Source organism: Hemicordylus capensis, chromosome 11, assembly GCF_027244095.1.
Source record: "Hemicordylus capensis ecotype Gifberg chromosome 11, rHemCap1.1.pri, whole genome shotgun sequence".
Taxonomy (NCBI): Eukaryota; Metazoa; Chordata; class Lepidosauria; order Squamata; family Cordylidae; genus Hemicordylus; species Hemicordylus capensis.
Genome location: NC_069667.1, coordinates 24,662,990 through 24,689,567, shown reverse-complemented (window position 1 = coordinate 24,689,567; position 26,578 = coordinate 24,662,990). Strand labels below are relative to the sequence as shown.

General features: G+C 42.8%; 1 protein-coding gene across 4 annotated transcripts in view; it reads left to right on the top strand.

The window, feature by feature from the left end:
* Positions 1–26,578, top strand: part of THOC2 (THO complex subunit 2) — a 52,506-nt gene that overhangs the window by 7,806 nt on the left and 18,122 nt on the right. For all 4 annotated transcript variants that reach the window (XR_008311619.1, XR_008311620.1, XM_053273772.1 and 1 more), the window contains exons 2-25: positions 1,622–1,665; positions 2,162–2,253; positions 3,630–3,681; positions 4,170–4,240; positions 6,018–6,139; positions 7,614–7,747; positions 8,126–8,292; positions 9,616–9,708; positions 10,839–10,994; positions 11,295–11,467; positions 13,282–13,477; positions 17,930–17,971; positions 18,538–18,668; positions 18,787–18,888; positions 19,993–20,077; positions 20,409–20,502; positions 20,796–20,876; positions 21,480–21,576; positions 21,867–21,984; positions 22,934–23,113; positions 23,618–23,782; positions 24,204–24,479; positions 25,614–25,755; positions 26,223–26,380. Coding sequence is in view for 2 of the 4 variants with exons in the window: in XM_053273772.1 (XP_053129747.1) it covers positions 1,622–1,665; positions 2,162–2,253; positions 3,630–3,681; positions 4,170–4,240; positions 6,018–6,139; positions 7,614–7,747; positions 8,126–8,292; positions 9,616–9,708; positions 10,839–10,994; positions 11,295–11,467; positions 13,282–13,477; positions 17,930–17,971; positions 18,538–18,668; positions 18,787–18,888; positions 19,993–20,077; positions 20,409–20,502; positions 20,796–20,876; positions 21,480–21,576; positions 21,867–21,984; positions 22,934–23,113; positions 23,618–23,782; positions 24,204–24,479; positions 25,614–25,755; positions 26,223–26,380 (2,971 nt within the window). In the remaining 2 variants the exon portion in view is untranslated. The remainder of the gene's footprint in view (positions 1–1,621; positions 1,666–2,161; positions 2,254–3,629; positions 3,682–4,169; positions 4,241–6,017; positions 6,140–7,613; positions 7,748–8,125; positions 8,293–9,615; positions 9,709–10,838; positions 10,995–11,294; positions 11,468–13,281; positions 13,478–17,929; positions 17,972–18,537; positions 18,669–18,786; positions 18,889–19,992; positions 20,078–20,408; positions 20,503–20,795; positions 20,877–21,479; positions 21,577–21,866; positions 21,985–22,933; positions 23,114–23,617; positions 23,783–24,203; positions 24,480–25,613; positions 25,756–26,222; positions 26,381–26,578) is intronic.

The window sequence follows — 26,578 nt, the reverse complement described above, 5'->3', positions numbered from 1 at the left end:
ATTGGTATTGGTATTGTTGTTGTTCACCGTCTTTGGAGGAGGCGGTATATAAGAAAATTTTAGTAAACAAACATGCCTGTTCTAGTAAATATATGCTTTTGTTCATACCACTATATCATCATGCATTATCCATATAATATAATATCAATATAACGGGGAAATCATCAATATTCCGGCTTAAGCAAAGGTTCTATGTGAAGAACATAGGAATTTTCCTCCTACTGAGTCAGACCGGTGGTCCATCTAGCTCAGTATTGTCTACATTGACTGGCTGCAGCTCTCTAAGGTTTCAGGCAGGAGTCTCTCTCAGCCCTATCTTGGAGATGCTGCCAGGGAGGGGACTTGGAACCTTTTGCATGCAGATGCTCTTTCCAGACTGGCCCCATCCCTAAGGGGAATATCTTGCAGCAGACGGTGCTTGCATGTCAGTCACTCAAGCAAATACAAACCAGGGCAGACTGTGCTTAACAAAGTAGACAATTCAAGACCATCCGTTTGTGGTTCACATTCTGTAAATGACTAGCTGTCGAGTGAAGCCTTTTGAAGTGTTTAGACCTATTTTGCACTTCTTATATGAGCAGTTTACTTCTTTTGTGAGTCCATAGCATGTACTTCTTTGCAAAAAATCCATATTAGATCAACTTTCAGCATGGAATTCTATTGACTTTTTTAAAAAAATACTTTATTTGTGTTGCATAAAGAAGACTATCCAACCTTTAACCAACTTACATTTTTACTTAAAAATCAAGTTAATCAGCAGTATCTCATATTTGAAATAGACATAAAGTATTAAACATGGATCAAACATTCCAAATGCATCTAGTAATTAAAAGGCAAAACTGTGTTCCTGTTTAAACAATACAGTACTACAGAACATAGAAAGCTGCCATATACTGAGTCATACCATTGGTCTTCCTAGCTCAGTATTTTCTTCACAGATTGGCAGCAGCTTCTCCAAGGCTGCAGGCAGGAATCTCTCTCAGCCCTATCTTGGAGATGCTGCCAGGGAGGGAACTTTGAAACCCTCTGCTCTTCCCAGAGCAGCTCCATCCCTTAGGAGGAATATCTTACAGTGCTCACGCTTCTAGTCTCCCATTCATATGCAACCAGGGCAGACCCTGTTTAGCTAAGGGGGCAAGTCATGCTTGCTACCACATATTTCTGTATTGTTATAAATACTAAAAGCCATAGAAGTTGGGATAAGAAAACTCAGTTATTTGATGATATTCAGTAGCAGATAATTGGCCTCATCTTTTTTGATAACTTGATTAAATTATAATGTTCGGGCTGTGTGCATGTTCTGAAGACAATTTAAATTATGGTGGACTGTGTCCTATTAAAGCAATAGATTTCAGAAGGCAGGCTTCATTATAAGACTCTGGAATGTGCTCCCTGCTGAAATAAGAGCCTCCCCATCTCTGACAAAGACTCAAGTCCTGTTTTTTCAGCCAAACTTTTTAACTGGACTGTGGTTTTAAATTGTTTTAAGGTCTTCATTTTTAATCTGTTTGATGTTGTAAACGGCCCAGGGACGGAAGTTTGGGGCAGTTTCGGATTTGGAACATGAATGAATGAGTTTGGTAAACTGAGATGCTAAATGTTGTTTTTAATTTCATTCCAGCTTGCAGTTATGTCGTTCTCTCTCTGAAAATACAACATTTAAAGGTAAGTGGGTGTGCTTTGGTTTGTTTGTTAATAAATAAATAATGTTTAATACACATTTAATAAGTGAATGTTTTGTTGTTTTCATAACCCTTTCGTGACTTAACCCATACACTTACTAGAATGATTGTTGGATCAGAACTGTTGAATAAGGGCGACTCCACTGGGCAACTCACATCCATAAGCCCCACTGAAATGAATGGGTGTTATATAGGAAATCTGAGATTTCATATCTTTCTTCAAAACACTCTCTGGGAAGGATCTGAATATTTTTGTGATATTTGAATTATTTAATGGTTTTTGTCTCTCGGGGCTACTTAACCCTTTAAATGTTCATTAAAACACCACCTTAAAGTTGGGTGAAGGAATGAAGGATTAACCATAACCTATAATAAATCGTAACTGTTTATTGAATCAATTTGGTGAAATAGTCAAGTTATAAGTACCTTGATAATGATCACTGCATCATTTGGTGCAATTTCCCCGCAATGTCCTACAGGTATCCAGCAGGCTCTGTATGCACTTGCATATCATGTTGTCAAGGGAGACCTAAAACATGACCAAGCGTCTAATGTTCTCAGTGATGTTATAGTAAGTATATACTGTGGTGCTTGCTAAACACGTCTTACTTGTTTCATCTTTCTTAGGGAGGCAGCTGGGAAAGTCTGAACAGCAGCTGCTTTACATTTTAGTAGTGCAATTAAACAAGTTGAAGAAGACTGTTCTGCCATCGTGTTTTTCTTGAACGGACTATTTCAGGGTGTTTAAGTAGAAGGGTTGAATGTTAATACCGTTATTAATTTTAGTTTCTCCAACAAGGAGCTGTTTCTGATTCATACATATCTTCTTCTGTATATTTCTCTTAGACATCCCTGTCGCTAATCCCATGCGTGGCAGCTCATGCAAGAGTTTGGAGAGCTGCCGGATAGCGACGGGGATGAGCAGCCGAGTTAATGGCAGCGGTGGGCGGGCGGGCAAACAATGGCACTGGATGGCGGGCGAGCGAGGAGGCAACGGCGGCAGAGGCGGGCGGGGAGGAGGAAGGAAACCGTGAAGGGAGTAGGCAGGAGGGGGGAGATGGGGCGGTCGGGAGAAGGTGGCGACAGGTGGTGGGAGGAAGGAAACGGTTGTGCGGGGAGAACTAGAGGTGCAGATGCTCTGTGCCTGGCTGAGCTAGTTTTGATGTCAAGATGCTATTTTAACACTAGGAACCGTGCAATGGCTTATGAGTACCATGAAAAGCACAGCTGTGAAATGAGAAGGTCACTGTTCTTAGTCCAACATTTAAAGCCACTCATGCTGCAATCCTGGGCATCCTTACCTATGTGTCAGCCCCACTTTCTGCAAGTTAATTCTCAATCTTGCATGGGATTGCATTTTGAGCAACCGAGACATGTTGAATTGCTATTGATTTCTGAAGGACAGCTTATTTTTATCGCTGAAATTATTATTATTATTATTATTATTATTATTATTATTACTACATTTATCTCCCGCTCTTCCTCCAAGGAGCCCAGAGCGGTGTACTACATACTTGAGTTTCTCTTTCACAACAACCCTGTGAAGTAGGCTAGGCTGAGAGAGAAGTGACTGGCCCAGAGTCACCCAGCTAGTATATGGCTGAATGGGGATTTGAACTCGAGTCTCCCCGGTCCTAGTCCAGCACTCTAACCACTACACCACGCTGGCTCTCCAATGGAATGACAAAGTGCTTCACGTTAACTGGTGTTGTGGCCTTTTTAATAGGTCTGAGTTTGGAGGTGTGTCTTTGTGTTTATGATAGCTTACACTGGATGATCTCTAGATTATACTGCAAAGGCCATTTATCACTGATTTTTGGAACCCAGACCTGTGGCTTAACACTGCTGGTGGCTTATCTGAACTGTTGGGTGGCAACTGTGTGCTCCAGAATTCAAGGATACTTTAGGAAAAGTTGAGAATTGATGAGACTACTTTTATTTTAATAGGAATTTCGGGATGATATGCCTTCCATCTTAGCTGATGTATTCTGCATATTAGGTAGGTTTTTGTGCCCCCCCCCCCAATCTATACTCTCAGTAGTATTGTTACTTTTAGTTTTGTACCAACAAATGGATATGGAAGATATCATGGGATAGTTAAGCACAGTTAGTACTTCAAAAGAACATTCTTGAAGGCTGTGGTCAGAACAATCTAAACTGTTTAATTAGTATCACCCAGCCTGCTAGCTTAATTTGATTGGGAGATGCAATCTCTCTTTAGCAGCTATGTCTTTTGTATATGTATGCTGCACAGAAAAGCAATGGCCCAATTTTTATTTTGGGTTACTCAAAACAATATGAAATTCCAGGGTGCTTGTCAGTCTCTGGCAGCAATATGAGTAGTACATTGGGTATTTTCCAGACTATTTCCTGAAATGAAAAGATATCTTAACTCAGGAGGAATGGTTGAGAAATTGGGAAGCTGTTGCTATGATGAATAATGTCAGTTTTCCTTCTAATGATTCCTTCTTTAATATTTAATTATAGATATTGAAACTAGTTGTTTAGAAGAAAAGAGCAAGAGAGATCAGTTCATGCAATTGGTGTTAGCGTGTTTGGTAAGTTACAATTCTATATATTTGTGGCAACCTTCTGTGTTGGTGGTCAACATCCAGACTAATCCTGCGGCAGTGCACCAGGGTTTTCTGTTGTGAGGTCCATGTCTGTATGTTTGTTCACACAAAACTTTTGGTGATTCCTCTCTCCCTCTGCATAAGGGTCTCCCAAAACTGTATTTTTGATGTCCCCCAACACTCAAGAACTTTCAGGAAGCATAGGCAACTGCGGGAGGTGATGTGGATCATCAAAAATTGCACATACACACACCCATCACATGATAGAAAGCCCTGGCACAGTGGCACAGCGTAAATTTGGATATTGATCAGTGGTCGACGTCCAGACTAACCCTGTATGTGTGCAATTGACATGTACGTGTACAGTGGACATGCTCCCATTTACGAAGCATGGGTACTTGCATGTGTGTGCGGAATTTTTTGCCAATCTCCCATTTCCCTGGAATTGCTTTCTGCAATGTGCAAATAAGTCCCTGATGGCAGTCCTCGGGGACATATATGTGCATTGCACAGAGCACTTCTGAGGGAAGGGTTAGATAGATATATAAAGTTTATTACGGTCATAGACCAGCTAATCTTTACGTTTTACAAAATATTCAATTGAGTAATACAGACTTTACGAAGCTTACAAACAGTACAACAAAATTTGGCCACATTAACAGACATCCCGGGTTTAAAATTGGACAGCAGATACTCCCAAGTAAAAATGATTGGTGTGGCCAGGACAATTTTTAGCAAAGGTGAAATAAACTTAGAACGACTATCCTTATAAAATTCACAATAAAGAATTACATGGTCAGTAGTCTCTATTTCACCTGCACCACAGGGACAAAAGGCATGCCGCATAAGGTACCCGCTTGTATTTTCAATCCAGGACTGCGGTAGGAAGTACATTGAGGTGGGCAAGGGTCAGTGCTTGCCTAAATTTAGATACCAGAATGTTATCTAAATAATCGGTGGGTTTAAGATTAAAACCTTGAGGGCCTATATACAGCCCTCTTGTCAAGCGTGCAGATTCCTCTTGCAGCTCTATATCTGGAGCTCATTGTTTGACAAATTGAATAGCCTGATCAAATCCCCGCCCTATAAGTTCTTCCTGGGATGCCCCAAGATGATGCAACTTCATTTTTAATGCTGTTTTCCATTTGGATGTAAAGCTATCAACTAATACTTGAGGGGCAAGGCCAATAAGAAAAAATGCCAGGTTCAACCAAAATTTGATTATACACAACCAAATTTTCAGCTTTGACATGGTGACCCCAGCCTCTCTTCGGAGAGGGAAGGGGAGACCAACTGGAATTCCCACCTGCCAGTGCACACGTATGCACCCATACTTCAGAAGCAGGAGCACATCTGCTGGACGCATGCTTCTTTTGGTTGCAAATGTGTATCATTGATTAGAATGTGAATCCGTGGGTTTAGAATACCTATTCCCTCAACTTTGCGTGTTACTTTTAAGCTATATGATCCTGTTTAATGCGTTTGTGATAATATTGGTAATAAGATGGCAGCAACTCTACAGTTCATACTGTCATCTTCTTATGGATACTAATTTAAGTGAAACATAGTGTTTTTCTTGGTATTTGGATTTCGTTCCCACTGAAGTGATAAATCTGTGTCTGGGCAGTTCCACTTCAGATAGTGGGTGGGGCTTGCATGATTGAGATGATTATACTGAAGTATGTCCCACTGTTTGCATGGTAAGATGATTCATGGTCAGATGCTCCTATAAATCCTACCTGTGTTGTGTTTTCCCATCCAGTACTTGGTTTCAGACACTATATTAAAAGAGCGTCTGGACCCAGAAACATTGGAGTCATTAGGACTCATCAAGCAATCTCAGCAGTTTAATCAGAAGTCTGTGAAAATCAAGACAAAACTTTTGTAAGTACAGTACTTCCCCCCACCCCACCCCAGTAAAATGTGTGTCTTCTCCTTTTTAATGTTAAATGCTGTCCAAAAGACGCTTTTCTGTCTTTAAGTTTCAAAACTGTTGGCCTGAGATCTTCTGCACTCTTTTACATCTACCTGAAGGCCCTGCTGATTTCTCCTTCTAACGGCTGCCTCTTGCACCCCATTGAATGTGGTTCTGGAATGATTTTCCAGACTTCAGGAGCGACCGGGATGTGTGCATATGCACGTGAAAATCCCTGCTGCGTGTGTGGGACACAACACACAGCTCCTTGGATCCCCTGCCTTTTATCATTTAGTTTATCATTTCTGAAGGGACAGTATTTTGTGTGATGATTATGCTGGTCCTGTTGCAATTTCACGCAAAGGATACTGTGTGAGAGATAAGCGATTCTGCACTGGTCAAGCCCTCACTTGGAATAGAGGCTGACATGCAGCACAGCCTTGCAAGGGCGGAGCAAGCGCTCTGCCTTCGCAAGGAGCCAGTAAACTAGCTGCATGCAAGGCTTGGCTTGCGGCCTCCCATAAGTGGTGGGCGGCTTCTCTCCTCTTCCTGCAAAAAAATAGGGTTCTTTTGTCAGGCTAGGAACATAAGTGTTCTTCCAGGGTTAGGAACAGAGGAAACTGCCTTGTACTGACTCAGACCGGTGGTCCATGTAGTTCAGTCCTGGCTACACTGACTGGTAGCAGTTCTCTAAGGTTTCAGGCAGGAGTCTCTCCCAGCCCTACCTGGAGATTCTTCCAGGGAGTGAACTGGGGACCTTCTTGATGCAAAGCAGATGATCTGCCACAAAGCAATGGCCGAATCCCCGAATAGCGTACAGCATTCACATGTCGTCTCCCATCCAAATACAAACCAATGTATGCCCTGCTTAGCAAAGGGGACAGTTCATGCTTGCTGCCACCTGGCAAGCTCTCCTCCCCTCTGCGACATATTCCTGACAGAGTCAAGGGCTTTTGGAGAGAGAGGAGAGATGTGAAAATCGCTTCTCCTTTGCCCCGCTGGGCTGGAAGCCAAGCCTTGCATGCAGATGCTTGCTCCACCCTCCTAGACCTGTGTCTCATGTTGGCCACTCTGTTTGGTTTTTGGCCCAGCATTTTAAGAGCGTTGATAAACTGGAGCGGGTTCAAAGGAAGGCAACAAAGATGGTCTGGAAACCAAGTCTGAAGAAGAACAGTTGAAAGAGCTGGGCATGGTTTTGCCTAGAGAAGAGATAGTCTAGCTTGAAAAGGTAGATCATGCTAGTCTGTTTCAGGTTGGAGCATTTAGGCCCATGACCCTTTCTAATGACTTGAAATGAGGTGTGTTGTATGTTTATGGACGTATAATTCAAAAAGCTAAAGATATTTGAGTACAGTGACGACCAGTTCAGCATTGCTGGCCTTTGAAAATTCTAATTGTGTGTATGTGTGTGTGTGTTGACTTTTGTTCTTTATTTAACTGTAGTTATAAACAGCAGAAATTCAATTTATTAAGAGAAGAGAATGAAGGTTATGCAAAACTCATTGCTGAGCTGGGGCAAGACCTTTCTGGAAATATTACTAGTGTACTGATCCTGGAAAATATCAAATCTTTAATAGGTAAGAGAGATAAGCCGAGGCAGTTGTTGCTGAATGGTATGATGTAGGTATGATGTGTCTTGGATTCACCTCAGTATTAAGTTTAAGTTATGAAATGCATGTTTAAAAACTGTAACTGTTGCTAGTTTTTGAATGTCGAGTCTAATCAAGATGTAAGCTGTGTCTCCAGTTTTCTCAATTTGGATACTTAGTCCTATAAAGACTGATTCTTTCAATCAAAACCCATATTCTTGTACATTTGTAAATTTAATATATGGTATTTCTGTTCATAAATCCAAGCAGAAGTCTTGAAGTATTTTAAAATATACTTGCAACCACAGTAAAACATTTCCTTGGGTAGAGGTAACCATGTAACTCCTATCTCTCTCCTTTTAATAGGATGTTTTAACCTGGATCCTAACAGAGTGTTGGATATTATCTTAGAAGTCTATGAATGTAGGCCAGAATATGATGAATTCTTTGTACCTTTGATAGAATCCTACATGTATATGTGTGAACCTCAAACACTCTGTCATATCCTTGGATTCAAATTCAAGTTCTATCAGGTAATACTGTTTTTTTGCAGCTTAAAATTTCCTATGTTGGATTGCCTAATCATTTAATATTTTTAAATACAGAATACTAGTCTTGTTTTCTTCTGCGTACCCAGAAGAAAGTTGAACTTTAATTACACTTTTATTAGGTTTTGCTCTTTTAAAAAGTTTATGCTTTATTTCACATGGGGTGGTTTTTTTTACAGAAGCAATTGTCTGGATACCTTTTAAAGATAACAGAAAGGAAAGGGGAAGATTTAACTTTGTTTTCTGCTTGTTTTTCAAGTCTTACTATTTCTAAATCCTTGGGATGTTCAGCATTTGTGGGATGTAGGGACAGTATATTCAGTGTCAGAAATGTAATGGAAATGTACAGTGTGCTTTGAAAGATACCACTTGTTTGCAAATCCATTGCCACGATTAGCATATGGATATGGGGGGTAGTGGGGGAACTCATTTCAATTGGTAACTGGGGGTGGGGGCGGGGAGGGGATATGGGCCTGTAGCTCAGTGGCAGAACATCTGCTTTGCATGCAGAAGGTCCCCGGTTGAATCCCTGGAAGCATCTTCAGGTAGGGCTGGGAAAGACACCTACCTGTAGCCTTGGAGAGCCACTGCCAGGCAGTGTAGACAAGACTGAGCTAGATGGACCAAGGGTTTGACTAGGCACCTTCCTATGTTCCTTCAAGTCTTGGAGGAGTGTGTTAATTTGCAATCAATAGGCCTCTCTTAAGATTTGCGGTGCCATTTCCCCCCCTAAAACGATTCTCTGAGTTGAACCCATATTCCAGGTTTCAAAGCATGTGTTTCCCATTAGGCTTCAGGCATACATTGTAACATTTTTAGTTTAGAAATGCCACGGAAACCTTGTACTCCACGCAGCCGGTTGGGTGCAAGTGTGAGCAGTACTGCGAAGCAGCCCGGGATGTGTGTGTTGCAATCTAGGTGGGGTTTGGGGCAAGTTGCTTGGCCTGGATTGTCCAGTCTCAAATGGGAACAGTAGATGCCTCCTTTCCCAGAGTGACTGTGGGCATGGAGACTAGGATTCTAAAATGGATAATGCACACATGGACTACAGTTCGAAGCTCCTGTGGGACTTCTGGCATTTTGTTCGCTCAACAGCAGATAACCCTATTGAATTACATACTGCTTTTGAACGTTTCCCTGTGTGAGCGAGGGGTGGCAGCTGCTGACACAAGTTAAAAACATCCACCACCCGCCATTGGATGTTCAAAGCTAATTGAACAGTTCTCTTAACTGTGTAGTTTTCATACCTGTGTAATGCTGTTTGGTAATCTTCTAAACAGGCTTGCTAAAACCATATTTTCATCTTAGGAGCCAAATGGAGAGACCCCTGTCTCTTTATACAGAGTTGCTGCAGTACTTTTGCAACATAATCTAATAGATTTAGAAGACCTCTATGTGCATGTAAGTTATTCAGTCATCTTTAATGCTAAAAACTTGTTCACATGAATTTATTTTTCTCCACCGACTGTTCTCGGTGGTTTTCAACAAGCAATATCTCATTGCTAATTTCTGTGTGTATTCTGGACTTCCTTGTGCACCATGGTACAACCCATTTGCTAATTGCTGCCTTGATATAATCTCTGGTTCTAATGCTGTTGCCCTCAGTTTAAGAAAATGAAAGCTGATCCTCCACAGTTGTATGCATAATAGTGTTGAACAGAACTCATTGTGCTCATTTACACAAAATGCTGAATAGATCAGTGACCAAGCAGTGCTAATGGGTGTTCAAATTGTTACAGAATATTTATATACCACTTTTCAACAAAGAAGGGGCCGGGTTACCTGTCAGACCACATTTGCCCATATAAATCTGCCGGGGCAGATTGTTATTGTTGTAAGCTGCCCCGAGCACTGGAGGGGCGGGGTATAAATATTTTAAATAAATCATAATAATAAATAAAGTAGTTCACAAAGCAGTATAGCAATATAGTCCTGTCCTGTTCCTTGTTAAGGGAGCGTCCTGAATCAACAGATTTTAAAAACTTTAATCCTTCTCTTAATAAATGCAATTACAGAATTCAGTGAAACTTCCAATTCCTCAATTTTAAAAGAGTGTAACAATTCATAGAATTTATTGTGATTAAAATCTTCTTTCCAACTTATGAAAAAAGTTGATTGCTTTGTTGTTAGGCAGAGATATTGCTAATTTTATTATTTTAAACAGGCTGCTTAAATTGCACCGTGTTCTAGAGTAGAGGATGTGCTTTTTCCCCTATGAATCAGGCATTATCAGTAGTGCTAGTTTGCATGATCTTGGGAATTTTCTGTGGACTGAAACTAAATGATTGCTGTGACATCTCTATGATTTGAATTTAAGTGGATTCATAAATGAATGAAAACGTATTTGATATACAGAATTAGACTAAAAACCACTTTGATTTTGGAGAAAATTGCATAGCAATCACCATTGATCCTTGGCACCAATACTTCCAGTTTCTATCCTTTGTGTTTTTGCCAAGAATTACAGTAAATATCAGCAATGTAAACAGCATCTTTGTAAGTTAGTGAATCTTCAAACTCTGCCTCTGTAGCTCCTTCCAGTGGACAATGCTATCCTTGAAGAACACAAGCGAGAAATTGGGGAAGCTAAACAAATTGTGAGAAAACTTACAATGGTTGTATTATCTTCTGAAAAGACTGAAGAGAAGGAAAAGGAGAAGGAGAAGGAAGAGGAGAAGACAGAAAAGGTAAGTCTTATCAATGCTTATTTATCACATTTTATCCCACCCATCCTCCAAGGAGCTTAGGGGAATGAACGTACATGGTTCTCTGCCACCTCCCCCATTTTATCCTCACAACAGTACTGTGAGGCAGGCTAGGCTGAAAGGGAGTGACCGACCCAAGGCCACCTAGTGAGCTTTGCGGCCAAGAGGGGAATTGGGCCTGCTACTGCCTGGTCCTAGTCTGACCCCTTGTTTGGCTCTCTTGTAAACGACTCATCCATTTTTGATCTTCAGACTCTCTTCTCTGCTTCCTGATCTTTTCAGCCACCTGATAACCAGAAACTGGGTCTGTTAGAAGCAATGCTAAAAATTGGTGACTGGCAGCATGCGCAAAGCATTATGGACCAGATGCCTCCATTTTATGCCACTTCACACAAACCGATTGCTGTTGCGCTTTGTCAGCTTCTTCATGTGATGATTGAGCCTCTCTACCGAAGGTGAGACGGATCGTGGCCGTGTTCTAAAGCAGCTTCATAGAACTGATGGCGTTCTGGAAATATGCATTCAGCATCTTTCCAGGAATTGCCTGTTCCTAGGCCTGTGTTCTGTAGTTTGTTTATGATTGATTGATTGAATTTCTGTACTGCCTGATATAGAATCTCCAGGCACTGGGGGTGGGTGGTGTCATGCCATTTCCTGATGAAGTTGGAGAACTAGCTCTGGGTGTCGTCAGCATATTGATAGCATCCCAGACCAAACCTCCTGACGATCTCTCCCAGCAGTTTCATGTAGATGTTAAGAAGCATTGGAGACAGTATGGAGCCTTGTGGAACTTGGTACTTTAGCTCTCGCTTTGCAGAATAACAGTCTCCAAGCAACACCATCTGGAATCTGCCAGAGAGATAGCAACGGAACCACTGTAGAACCGTACCACCCAATCCCACCTCCTTCAAGCGACCTGGCAGGATACCATGGTCAATGGTATCAAAAGCCACAGAGAGATCCAAAAGGATCAGCAGAGTCACACTCCCTCTGTCAGTCACCAATTGGAGATCATCCATCAGGTCTACCAAGGCAATCTCAACCCCATAGCCCACCTGAAAGGCAGTTTGGGATGGGTCTGGGTAATCTGTTTCATCCAAAACTGCCTGGAGCTGAGAAGCAGCCACTCGCTCAATTACCCTGCCCAACCAAGGAAGATTAGTCAGGTCTCTAATGAGCCAACTCAGGTTTCTTCAAATATAAGGTCTAAAAATAGCCTCCCTAAGACAAGGAGGCATCCTGCCCTTGCTCAGAGAAGCATTTGTTATATTTATCAGACCATCTCTAATAGTGTGACTGCCAGATGAAATAAGCCAGGTTGGACAAGGCTCAAGGGAGGAAGTGGTAGGGCGTACAGTCCGAAGCAGGTTGTCCACACCCTCAGAAGTAACAAACTGAAAGGGATCCAATCCAATCCTACAAGAGGCGTTGCTGGACACCTCTATGATAGACTCTGCAGTAACTGGGGGGTCCAGTTCAGCACAAATGCAAGAGGTTTTATCTGCAAAAAAGAAGTGAAAAACATCACAGCGAGTGACAGATGGTTCCAAGTTCAAATTCAAGGCGGAGGGGGCGTGAACTAGCCCCCTCAGAACCCTAGACAACTCAGCTGGACGTGAATTTGCAGAAGCAATGTGGGCAGAAAAGAACTGCTTTTTCGCTGCCCGCACTTCCAGAGCATAGGTCTTCAAATGAGCTCTGTGTTGCAATCTGTTGGATTCACGCTGAGTCTTCCACAGAAAAGACTTCTGCTCTTTTCTACAGTGTGTGTTGTTGATTGCACCAGAGGCTTGTCACTCTTAACTGAGAAAGCAAGGGGTGCACTCTTCCCTATGTGCATGGTCGCGCTTGAATTTGATTAGCCCTCTCTTGGAGCAAGAGCACTCCACCCCACTGCCTAGAATAATCCCTCAGGCAGGAACCAGGGTTGCGTTGTTTCAAAAGCCCAGTTTACATGGGGATTCAGTTACTTTTAACTTTTTTATTTGGTTTTTTTTAAAAAGGAGGGTTTCAAAAAGGCATTCTTTACATACACCCCTCTTTGATTGCATCTTAATTAAATATGTGAGCCTGTAGGAGTGTGCTGTCCTTTGCCACTGGGCACACCTGCTTCACAAGACTCACCAAAATCAATCATGTTGTGCTCTTCTTTTTGACCGATTGTGCATTGCATAGAGGAGATTCCAAAATGTACACAGAAATGAATGTGCTTGTTTAAAAAAAAACAAAAAACCAGACTTTGGAGATGCTTTATTTTTCTGTTTTCCAGAATTGGAGTGCCCAAGGGTGCCAAAGGGACACCAATTCCTCCTTTGCAAAACAAAAGAGCACCCAAGCAAGTCGAATGTTTTGAGGATTTAAGAAAGGAAGTGTTCAACATGTTGTGTTCCCTCGGCCCTCACCTGTCTCACAACCCCATTTTATTTGCAAAAGTGGTGCGTCTTGGGAAAGCGTTTATGAAAGAGGTGGGTAAACCTAGAGCAATGCGGGGGGTATTCTAAAGGCTGCTTCTGCACCCTAAAGAAGTAGGTTAGGTGTTCTTTAATATATGTATATGCAGAAGAGTCCCTCAAAACATTTAAAAAGTATTCTGTTCCATAGCCTAAGCCTGCCCTTATGGACATAGTGAAACAAGTTAGCTTGATGAAAGCTGACTGATAAAGAATAGCCTCTTCTTATTCAATACCAAACAAAACATTTTTACTTACATGAGTGAACACTGGAAACATTTATAGTTTTTTCCTGATGGCTTTCTGGATTTCCTTAGAATTAAGAAATGTGAAGTAGATGTATAATGCATTTAAAATATACGTTGATAACCAGTACTATGTGTGGTATAGTCAGTGGGGAAAATCCAGACTAACTAGTCATAACAAAGCACTACTGAAATTGAGACAGGTTAGCCTTGACCAACTTGTCGCATTAATTTCAGTGGGATTTATCCATGACTATTTAGGTGCTGTACTGCTCTTTTGTAACATGGCATCTGAAAAGGATTTCGATCAAACGCTGAATGGATGTTCAAGAACGGTGGTATTCATTCTGTGTGCTGGGGCCTAATTGTGGGTACTGTTGTGCTGGCATGAATTTGGCAAGGTAATTGACTGAAATGGTTAATGGACAGGACTCCTCTGGTTCACATTTGTTATTTTAAAACAACTAGTGCTCATAATGCTTGCCGATAGCCTGCTGGGAAGGCGTGCCTATATAGAAAGCTAATAAAGCCAGCAAGAAGATGAACACTTCCAACGTTTGGCTTCACTGGCCTTATGAATCCCTCCCTCCAGGCTTTACTTGTGAATTATTTGGCCATCAGAGCTGTGGGAAACAGTTTTTCAGTATGTACCTGATTATAATGTTGCAGTATTCTGTGTGTTGTCCAGAAAAATGTAGCTTGTAAATAAAATCTCAGTGGAGAGAGGCATTTAAACTTTTTCTGGCATATTAAAATTGAATATAAGCACTCATTAAAAAGGAAGAGGAATGTGTGATTTCAATGTGTTCTTCAGCTGCGGAGGGAGAGAACCTTCTGTGCATGGGTCAAGAAAGGTTTAGGCTGTTCTAGTATCCAGTTTTTAACTGTGCTAGTGGCAGCTTTGTAGCCAGATCTTTGCAGCACTGTGTATGATGTTTTTATCTTCTCATCAGTTGCTTCATAATCGCAAAAATCCTGCAGAACAGCAACTCTGTTTTAGAAAATGTATGGATCTGGACCGTGATCCATTGCCATTCATAAACCTGAGTTCTGTGCCTCCACAGGACCTTGTGGGTGGGTTCTACGAATTCCTCCTGGTGCCCATGCTTTTCTCCCATGCTCAGCACAGTCATTTATTTTGGCAGTTTGGGCACCATTCCCACAGTTCCTTTCCAACCTCCTTAGCATTAACCCCGTTCGGTTTCTGCTCCTTGGGTTTTTTGGTTCGGTTCTGTGAGTACAGAGGTTGGCCTTTTCTTTTCTGGCTTTGTGACTTTGGACTGTTTTCATTACTCTTTTGCTTCTTGGATGTCGGCTGTTATCTGTTTTTGCCTGCTTTCCAAATGGACACTAAGAAAACCTTCAAGAAATGTGTTGATTGTGGCAACAAGTTGCCACCTACTGGCTGCCACGACAGTTGTCTTTTATGTTTGGGCGAGAAGCAGAATACCTCATGTATGGTTTTAGATGCAGGGAAGCACACTGCTAAGACGTCGATAGATGCTCTCCACTCTCATTCCTCCCCCCCCGAATTTTGCCTTTCATCTTTTTTAATTGCGAGAGAGCTGTTTTGAACGACAGGTGGCTAAAGAGGAAAAACAGTTAATGCACATTTCCAGGGTCTTAAAATGCTAATTTGGGTGATGAATAACAGAAATGCATAGATGGAGACAGATTTGAAGCTGTTCTGCCATCTTGATATCAGGGTGATCCTTCAAGAAATGTGTTGCAGGTAGTGACACATGCAAGTAATATGCAGTAAATGAAATGATTCTGTTGTCACTTTGTTGAGAGAGCAAATTATAGCCCTTTTCCTAGAGCAAGGCGTCCCCGTCCCCCCCATGTGATCTTATGATTAAATAGCTGACAAACAGTTTCCGTGCACTTAAGGGGTAACATTCACTGAAATTGGTCTTCTAACTCTTAAACATTGTTAAATTACTTGCATAAGTGCCAAGGTAGAATTTGGCAGTTTCTTGACAAGTGTAAATATCACCCTAATGATACAAGATGCTCTGTAGAAATGATCTACGGTACTATCGGGACATAGGGTAGAAGTAAATATCTTAATTGTATACTGTACATGTTTCTAGGTGACAAGTAACTCAGTTCACATGCTAGCCTCTCAAAGGAGGAACCACGCTTACAAGAGCTTCCTTGTGCCTGTTGTAGTTCTAGTTGGGGGCTGGGGGGGGCGGTCATAGCTCAGTGGCAGAGCATCTGCTTGGCATGCTGAAGGTCCCAGGTTCAACCCCTGGCAACATCTGCAGGTAGGGCTGGGAAAGCCATCTCATGAAAACTGATTGTCAGGAAATTTAGGACCAGCAAACTGAGGTACTTTTTCACACAACGCACAATCAACTTGTGGAATTCTCTGCCACAAGATGTGGTGACAGCCAACAACCTGGATGGCTTTAAGAGAGGTTTGGATCAATTCATGGAGGAGAGGTCTATCAACGGCTGCTAGTCAACTATAGGCCACCTCTAGCCTCAGAGGCAGGAGGCCTCTGAGTACCCGTTGCAGGAGATTGAGGGCATGCCCTCAACTCCTGCCTATAGGCTTCCAGCAGCATCTGGTGGGCCACGGTGTGAAACAGGATTCTGGACTAGATGGGCCTCAGGCCTGATCCAGCAAGGCTGTTCTTATGTTCTTAAAGACTCATGCCTGAACCCTTGGAGAGCCACTACCAGTCAGTCTTGACCAGGGCTGCTTATCTTCAGCCCTCCTGCAGATGTTGGCCTATAATTCCTGTCTATTGGACACTGTGGCTAGGGATTATGGGAATTGTAGTCCAAAAATAGCTGGCGGGGCCTAAGTTGAGCAGGCCTGGTCTAGACCAGTGTTTCTCAACCACCGGTCCCTGGACCGCTGCCGGTCCCCGAAGGGTTGAGTGCCGGTCCCTGACTGGGAGTCAACCCCCCCCCCCAACTGAAATCAAGGCACTCACTTCCTCAATTTTGCACATGGCACGGAAGAGGAAGAGTATCACAGAGGCATGGGACCCTTCTTGTGCCTTGCCTCCACGTGCTGCTGAGATCTTCCTACAGCTATCTTATTCCCTATCTTTACAGCTTCAAACTGTATGCGGTGCGGGGGCATGGAGGAAAAGGTATGGCAGTGGGCGCCACTTGAAGGGCTGCTGGTTCTTGCATGCTCATTGTTTGCAGCCAAAGGTTGGTTGATTGAAACCCAGCTGCCTGTTGTGGTCGAGGCGCCTTGAGAGGGAACGCTGTTTCCCTCTTGCATCAGTGGGGCTTGCTTGTATGTTGTTTTCATTGGCCCCATGTAGCTTTTGAATTTTTCTAATGGCCCAACATCCCCTCTCCACTGAGTAATCAGAAGCACCTCCACCACCACCCCGCACATACTGAAGACATACTGGAGACAAATTTGTTCACCCAGGCTTTTAGATTCAGGGGTTCTCAACCTTGGGTACCCAGACGTTGGTGGACTTCTACTCCCATAATCCCCAGCCATAATGGCCAAATGCCATTGTTGTTGGGGGTTATGGGAGTTTAACTGAGGGACCCAAGGTTAAGAACCCCTAATATTCCATGTTTGCAAAAGATTCCAAATTTAATTATTTTAATGCTTATATTATTTTCATTCTAAACAGCCCAGAGATGCAAGTTTTGGGCAGTATAGAAGTCAGATAGATAGATAGACAGACTTGAAACCCCTTTACTAACTGCTGGTCCGGGAAACTGCGCATGAAGAATGTAGCGGTCCTTGAAACTCTGCACGAAGAATTTAGCGGTCCTTGACTCCAAAAAGTTTGAGAAACACTGGTCTAGACAGTGCTGACCTAGATGAACCAAAGGTTTGACTTGATGGAACGTAGCATCCTGTGTTCCTAGCAGGACTACAGGTACTTATGGCTGGGGAGATACCTTCCAGCCTCTTGCCCTGTACTCCGGAGTCATAGGAAGCTGCTATATACTGAGTCAGACCCTTGGTCCATCTCACTCAGTATTGTCTACACAGACTCTGCAGTGGCTTCTCCAAGGTTGCAGGCAGGAGAGCTGCTGACTCCCGCTTATTCCCTAAGCACCACTGCACGTTTCTTGAGCGGCAGCAGAAGACCAAAGAAATAGTTGGTGCCAGGCTCCTTCACAACTATGTGGTTGCATTTGGGAGGGGGAAAGAGCTCCATTGTCTCTGGATCATATCCTTGGTCCGATATGATTGCATTTTAGAAATAGTTTTCTTTTTCTCTTTTAGTACCAATCTGATGGAAGCAAACAAGAAGATAAAGAGAAAATGGTGAGCGATGTTAAAAATGTATTCCCGAACCTGCACACAATATTGATACAGGTCTCCCAGAAACCTGTGTTGATCTAGGTATTCTAGCTAGCTTAGTATAGATCTGGAATGGGCAGAAGCCTGGTCCCGGACCACTCCACGCCCACTGCCTCCGTCTTCAGAGAGTCAAGAGACACGCAGCTTCCGAACAAGCTGTGCCACCCTGCACCTCTCTGGCTCCCAGGGTCTAGTGCTTAAAATTCAGAAATCCACTTCTGTGCATGCACATCCACTCTTGGTTCATTTTCCGGGGAAAGCTGTTCTGGGAATGGGAACCTGCATGCAAAGCAGAGCTTGCACGACTGGAGCAGCTTGCAGGGTTTGGGAGTTTAGAGGAGCATGGCAGTGACCTCAGATGACTACTTGGGCATAATAGATGGCCATTCCTAGGCTTGCTTTGTGGCCTTGAGCAATGAACTTGGCCCAATAAACTTGTAGAAATCAGAGTTGGCAAGCCATGTACCTTGCCTTTAAACTTGTCTCCAGTTGGTGTTATTTTTGACGCTTGGATTCTTTTTCCCCCTCAGGAGGTCTTATTCAGTTGTCTGCTAAGTATAACAGACCAGGTTTTGCTTCCTTCTCTTTCTTTGATGGACTGCAATGCGTGCATGTCTGAGGAACTCTGGGGGATGTTTAAAACATTTCCATACCAACATCGGTGAGCAATTACTTGGAGAGATTTTTTCCCTTTTTTAATGAAAAGTTGGTCTATTTATTTTTAAGCCTACAATGTTTCTTCTTTTTGTTTTGTTTTGACTCCTTGCATTCTGCAATAGGTATCGTCTCTATGGCCAATGGAAGAATGAAACATACAATAGTCACCCACTGCTGGTGAAAGTTAAAGCTCAGTCAATTGACAGAGCCAAGTATATTATGAAGTAAGTTTGCGTTTGTTTCTTACTGGGAAACGTTGATGGTATTTGAGCAACGAATTGTCCTAAACCAGGTCTGCAGAACTTTGGCCCTCCAGTGGTTGTTGAACTACAGCTCACATCACGCCTGACTATTAGCCACTGTGGTTGGGGATAATGGGAGTTGTAGTCCATCAACAGCTGGAGGGCCAAAGTTCTGGAGCCCTGCCCTAAACATCTGCATTTTTACAAATACATTTCATGTTTCCAGAGGCGGGGGTGCGGGGGAACCTCTTGAATTGAGTTTTTTAAAAAGTGTGTCCTCACAGATTTATTAAATGGTCACATTGTTTTCAGTTCTGTCAGAGGTCTGTTGGACATGATCCAGCCCAAATTAGACTTGTAAGCCCCATTGTCTTCAGTGAGAAAGACTTAAGCAGACACTCGCTCTCCTGTTTAAACCAGTGGGAGGTTAAATATTTGGCAGGCTTGTGCAGATAATAAAACTATCGCAGAGGAACATATTCATTGCTCAGAGTGGCTGGGGTAAGGAAATAGATGGTCCGTGGGCTGCAGTAGGTTCTCTGAGGCTCTGCTTTGACCACTCTTTCTGCACATTTTTCTGCCGTACCCCGTGGCTACTAATACCCCTGTTCCAGGCATCCTGTTGTCCATGTGCGTGCAGAATTATAAATAAGTATGTCTGGAGTCCAGGTAGTGTGTGTGCCATGCCAGACACCCGATGGTCCCAAAGCAGTAGCTCTGGTTGAGGCTAGGTTATTTTAAATAATGGTGGATCAGATGATCAAGGGAACACACGTTGATTTTAAAATGGTATATTCTGCTTGAATCTCTTCTGTCTTCCTCACTGGGTTAAATAATTGAACATGGTCAGTGAGATCCCTAAGCTGCTGTGATTTGTTTACCGATTTTATTATGTTCCCATTCCAAGATATGCAACAGAAATCCTATGTGGATATATATAAATGTTTCTTTTCCCTAGAGCTGTCGGGAGAGGATCCATCTTAGGCTGCATTCACAGAAAAGCAGCTGTGTGTAAAGCTGTGAATAGGAAAAATTAAATATAAAGTTGCAGTTAGAGGAACTAAATTGTGACATTGTGTCTCACAGGCGCTTAACCAAGGAAAATGTAAAGCCTTCTGGAAGACAAATTGGGAAACTGAGCCACAGCAACCCCACCATTTTATTTGATTATGTATGTGGCAAGTATGACATACCTTTGCTATTGCTATAGCCCCACTGAAGTTACAGGGCTTCAGAAAATAAGCTGCCTAGTTTTGAATTTATTATTGAGTGCAGAGTGTTTATTCTTACCATTATAATATTGAATCTGGCGGGGGGAAAGAAAAGATCGATTTGCTATTCTAACAGCTGTAGCTTGGTTTTTAATATACATGACTTATTTGCTTTAGAAAGCAAATGTTTTAGAAACATTGTACATCTGCAGAAATGGTTTCTGTGATAATTTAAGGACTTGGAACAGAGTTTTGCGCTTGGAAAAACTCATTTTCATCTGGCTCTTACAGATATTGTCTCAGATACAGAAGTACAATAACTTGATAACTCCAGTCGTTGACTCGTTGAAATACCTCACTTCGTTGAACTACGATGTCTTAGCATGTATCCTTTTGTCAGCCTCCTAGAAGTGTTGCTCACATGTCGTGAGTGGCATATTTTCTGCCCAGTTGCTCATTTAATTGATCTGGGAATTGCTCATGTTGTCACCTTGGGGCTAACATTTAAGTTTTGTGTCTTGATCTTCTAACAATCTTCCACGTGTAACTTGAAAAAGCTGCTTGTTAATATAAGACATGTTAGCTGCAGAAAGCAAATCATAGCCCAACCAGTGTTGTATACAGTTGATGTTTATGGCCACATTGTATGAGAAGGCATCTTCCTTAACTTCAGAAAAGATTGCATTATTGAAGCCCTGGCTAATCCTGAGAAGGAGAGGATGAAACACGATGACACTACAATCTCCAGTTGGCTTCAAAGTAAGTATTTGGTTGGTTGGTTTTTTTAAAGTGCTATCATTGGTTTCTTGGGAGCCAGTGTACAGTGTGTATACATTGAAATGGGTTCCATTTTAAAAAAATCTGCACAGATGAGGACAGAGGGCAGAAGAAGGCATCGAGTGAAGTGGCACTTGGGCACTTCAGTTCGACACGAATCAGCTCCCAGAGTGGCCTTAATACCAAGGTGCATAACTCGACTACCTGGTGGGCCTTCCCCAGGCCTGCTCAACTTTGCTCCCCCACCAGCTGTTTTTGGACTACCACTCCCATAATCCCCATCCATAGTGGTCAATAGCCAGGGATTATGGGAGTTGTAGGATAACATCTGCAGGAGTGCCAGTGTTGAGCAGGCCTGCTCTTTTCTGTCCCCCATGCACTTTCAACACTTGCAAAGGTCAATTTTGAAAGAGGGCTGACCCCCCACCCACCCCCGGACCATGTGGCATTTTGCACCTCACCTCAGGCACAACAAACTTTTGGGCCAGTTTCCAGATTTACAAGCTTATTTTTATAGTGATGGTACTTAGAAGTTGAACCATTTTCTTCCTTGCTTTTTAATTCCTCTTCCTATCTGCTTTTTAGGCTTAGCTAGTTTCTGTGGGGCTGTTTTTCGAAAATATCCTATAGAACTTGCTGGGCTCCTCCAGTATGTAGCAAACCAACTCAAGGCCGGGAAAAGGTAAGTAGACCTTTTTGTCGCTCTGGCTCCCCCCAAATATACAATTTGTGTTGTAGCTGTTACACTGAGGTGATTAAAATGGTGTGGTAATAAACATGTGCTTACGTACTATAGCATAGCTAGGATTAATAACGTGTTGAAATATGCACAGCGGCAGATCAAACATGCAGCTACATTGCAAAGCATGCCCAGTGTCTATCAACACGGCAAAGATGTATCCTAATATTGCTCAACTTAGATTAGGAATTGGATGCTGTAAATGACTGTTCATACTGCCTGTCCCCCTCTAGCTTTGACCTGCTTATTTTGAAAGAAGTGGTACAGAAAATGGCTGGAATTGAAATCACTGAAGAGATGACGATGGAGCAACTAGAGGCCATGACTGGTGGAGAGCAGCTGAAAGCAGAGGTGTGTTTCCCCTTGGAACCAAAAGGAAAAGGAATGCAAAGAAAATATATTGCTGGTCATTTCAGATGTCTTTTTTGGAAGGAGCTAAACAGTTGACTGCTTCAGCTGTGGAAGGAGAAATTAGTAATGGCAACTCGCTACAGAAATTCCATAGTAGGAAACGAGTGTGAATACATGTGCCTGGTGCATGAAACACTACTGGTCCTTAACCACGGTTCAAGGATGGGCAGCGGTCTTCAGGGTTGTGTCTTCCCTGTTTCCTGGCATAAATGTCCTCTGCTGTTCTTCACCATGGCACGGTTAATGCTAACCAAAGTTTTGAAATTGCCATCCGACTCTGATTTCACATTCTGCTGAACCGTGGAACTTGGCTAGCATTAAAAGTGGTTAAGAGTCTGGGTAGGGAGAATTTGTGTTGGAGATGGGAGGGGCTGGAGGAAGGCTATATACATCCTTGTGGCCTCTTGACAAGATTACAGTGGCAAATGGAGCTCATTCGTCTTACAAAGAAAGGCATTGTTGCTCAGAGAATGATCAAGGATAGCGGTTGAGGCTATGGATATATCTTCATTATGTACTTTGTGGTCATTTTTAAACTGTGTGGTGCCACAGTCAGTCCATCTTTAAGCTGCTGTAGGAGTCTGACTCAGTTTAGACATAATGCCAACCATCGTTTGGAACTGTGGGAAGAAGCCTTGAGTTTTGGCTTCCTCCATAGTTTGCTGGGTCTGATGATTTGCTGAAAGCCAGGCAGTAACGAGTTACTCTGAGTACCTGTGCAGGGGGGCGGGGCGTGGGAAGTGTGCAATCCTGAGTCTCCTCCTGGGCTTGTTTCTAATAGCACCAAACTGTGTTGGCATATCTGAGCGGAGCCTTTGTTCTTGCAGTCCTCCCAAGTAGTTGTCTTCAGTTTGGGTATCTTAACGTCCTTTCTTATTTCTTTGGTCAGGGTGGATATTTTGGCCAGATCAGGAACACTAAGAAATCTTCTCAGAGACTAAAAGATGCACTTTTGGACCATGATCTCGCCCTTCCACTGTGCCTTCTCATGGCTCAGCAACGAAATGGTGTGATCTTTCAAGAAGGAGGGGAGAAACATTTGAAGCTGGTGGGAAAGCTCTATGATCAGGCAAGCAGAGAAGATTGCAAACTTGTACCTTTTTTTTTTCCCCAAAGCTATTTTTAAAAAAGTGGATATTCCCTTGATAGTTGATTTCTGAATGTAGAATTGATATACTCTGGTGCAGTGCTCCGTTTGCTTTGCTCTTATCAGTGCCAAAGTTCTGTCTCCCCCCACCCACCCACCCTGCTTCTTTGTGGTCTTTGTGCAATCATATCTGTAAGATTGGTGCCTGTTCTGAGCCTTGTTCAGAAGTCATGCCTCTGTGCAGAGAGAGCACATGCCCAAATGGGTATTGCCCGTGCCTCTTTCCCAAGTTCTTTGGCCACCACCGTGATAGCAGTGCCAAGAACTGTCTCTGGCTTTTTGCTTAAAACAGGGCTGAACTGCCTTCTTTCGACATACTTGTCACTTCAGCTCTTTTCTTGAGTTTTAAAATGTTATGTTTTATCTAAAACGGATTTTGTTTCCTGAAGGCTGTAACCCCTAATACCTTTGTATTTTTCCCTTTAGTGCCATGATACGCTTGTACAATTTGGTGGGTTTTTGGCATCCAACTTAAGCACAGAGGATTACATTAAGCGAGTGCCTTCTATTGATGTTCTTTGTAATGAGTATCATACTCCTCATGATGCTGCATTTTTCCTTTCAAGGCCTATGTATGCACATCATATTTCAGTAAGTACAAATGTTCAATTGACCTGCTTTCTAGATAGCCACTACAAGTGAAATTGTATTGAAAAATAGATCTCAGTTGTTCCATAGTTCTGCCTCGTCAAGTTCAGCAACATACTACGGGATTTTAAGGCCTTTCCTAAGACCCACCTGTTTTGCCAGGCGTTTGCCCTTTCATCATCATAATCATCATCATTATTTTAATTAATTGTTATTGGTATTGTTGTTCACCACCTGGAGTCTTTGGAGGAGGTGGTATATAATTTTTTTTTGAAATAAATAAATACTACATTCAATGACTAGCACAGTCCAAACATGCTGATATTTGGTTTTGGTTTAAATATGTCATAGATGTAACAAGAAAGGGTTTCCCTTTGGGGTAGGAAATTGATAAGTGTTTGTTTGTTTGTTTGTTTTAAATCAGTCAAAATACGATGAGCTGAAAAAAGCTGAGAAAGGGAACAAACAGCAGCAGAAAGTACACAAGTATATTACGTCGTGTGAGCTTGTGATGGCTCCCGTTCATGATGCGGTCATCTCCTTGCACCTCCCTAAGGTCTGGGATGATATCAGTCCACAATTCTATGCCACGTTCTGGTCCCTGACCATGTATGACCTTGCTGTGCCAAACAGCAGCTACGAACGTGAAGTCAACAAACTCAAAGTCCAGATGAAAGCAATTGATGACAATCAGGAGATGGTGCGTATTCTGCTTAAAAGAGATGTGAATGCTTTAAACCTTGAGTTTAAATAGCCCCAGTTTGTGGCAACGTTTGACTGATTAAAAAATTGGCAGAGTTGAGTAATAGGTTTATAAATTCCATATCATGGTCTGCTGTTGAGTATTTGGTACCTTGTGGTTACTAATGAATAGGAAGTACCTTCTAAAGGCACTGAACTTCCTCGCGAGGCTCCTTTGCTAGCAGACTAATGGAGAGAAGGTACGATGACTTTCAGTAGATTCATGTGGAATGTAAACACTGAGCATTTATATAAGAACATAAGAACAGCCTTGCCGGATCCAGCCCAAGGCCCATCTAGTCCAGCATCCTGTTTCACACAGTGGCCCACCAGAAGCCACTATTGGGAGGATAACTGGTCTTGTGGTAGCAAGCATGAACGGTCCCCTTTGCTAAGCAGGGTCCACCCTGGTTTTCATTTCAGTGGAGACTACATGTGAGCACTGTGAAATATTCCCCTTGGGGATATGGTCCTATCTCATTGGAAGAGCATCTTCCTGCTTGCATGCAAAAGGTCCCAAGTTCCCTCCCTAGCAGCAACTCCGAGATAGGGCAGGGAGAGACTCCCGCTGGCAGCCTTGGAGAAGCCGCTGCCAGCCTGTGTAGACAATGCTGAGCTAGATGCACTAATGGTCTGACTCAATAGATGGCATCTTCCTAGGTTCCATTATCAATTTGGAAATAGTCCTGCACATGTCTCAGTCATTGCAAATGGAACTTACTCAGCAGATCTCCACAGGGGATTGTACCCATCTAGGATATGTAGTGCAGAAATCTCAAGCTGGTTTTGCAGTCATATGATATGGAACATAATTACTAACTGAAGCATCTATTCAGCATATGTATGCATTTATTGGTTTCTATCTATCTATCTATCTATCTATCTATCTATCTATCTATCTATCTATGTATCTATCTGTCTATCTGCGTTTCGATAAAGGATTATAATTTATATAAAATCCGAAAGAAATCCAGCTCTCAATAGGAGCCAAGCTTCAGAATGAAACCAGACTCTCTTCCTGACCTTGTAGGATGTTGTTCTCAATATGAAATTCAAACATACAGTGTTGGGTTTCTCTCCCCCTCCACCCCAGCCTCCAAATAAAAAGAAAAAAGAAAAAGAACGCTGTACGGCCCTTCAGGATAAGCTGCTTGAGGAGGAGAAGAAACAGTCGGAGCACGTGCAAAGGGTACTACAACGGTTGAAGCTGGAAAAAGATAATTGGCTTCTTGCAAGTAAGCAGGGCCCTTTGATGGTTTTCTGTAGTTGCCACTGCTGCTTAATCATAGCATGCAGATGACAGCACCATATTTGCAAACGCTGGCCGACATGGCGTGTAATGTCACGGTGGCAGAAGCCAGGAATTTGCACATGTGCAAGAGGGGGGCAGGAGGGGGGGGAAGAGGGGGGAGGGAGAGTGGGGCAGGAGGGTGAGATGAGAGAGAGGGGTGGGTGGGAGGGGGGGCAAGAGAGTGGGGCAGGAGGGAGGGGAGGGAGAGTGGAGCAGGAGGGAGGGGGGAACAGCCGGCCCCAAATAGCACAAAGATGCTCTGTGCGGGTCGGCTAGTGCCTGAATATTTGCTGTATGTAGTATTTATCTCTTTGGATTAATTTGTGACTGACTGCTTGATGGCTTTAAAGCTAACATACTGGTGACATAAGGGTAACCTTTAAAAAACAAAACACCTTTTTCTTTTAATAGAGTCTACCAAAAATGAGACCATAACAAAATTTCTGCAGCTGTGTATATTTCCTCGGTGCATTTTCTCTGCTATCGATGCTGTTTACTGTGCCCGCTTTGTGGAACTGGTGCATCAACAGAAAACGCCAAATTTTTCCACCCTCCTTTGCTACGACAGAGTAAGTAGCTCCAGGCTCTTAATGGTGATCCTTATTTATTTTGTTTGTTTCTTTCTTTATTTAACATATTTCTATACCACCCCAAACTCATGTCTCATGACTCCAAGCTAGCGATCTGGTCTTCCCTGCTTCTGTTTTGAATGATGCTCTTCTCCACAATGTGGGTCTTTATGCGAAGAGGCCTTTCAGCTAGACTCC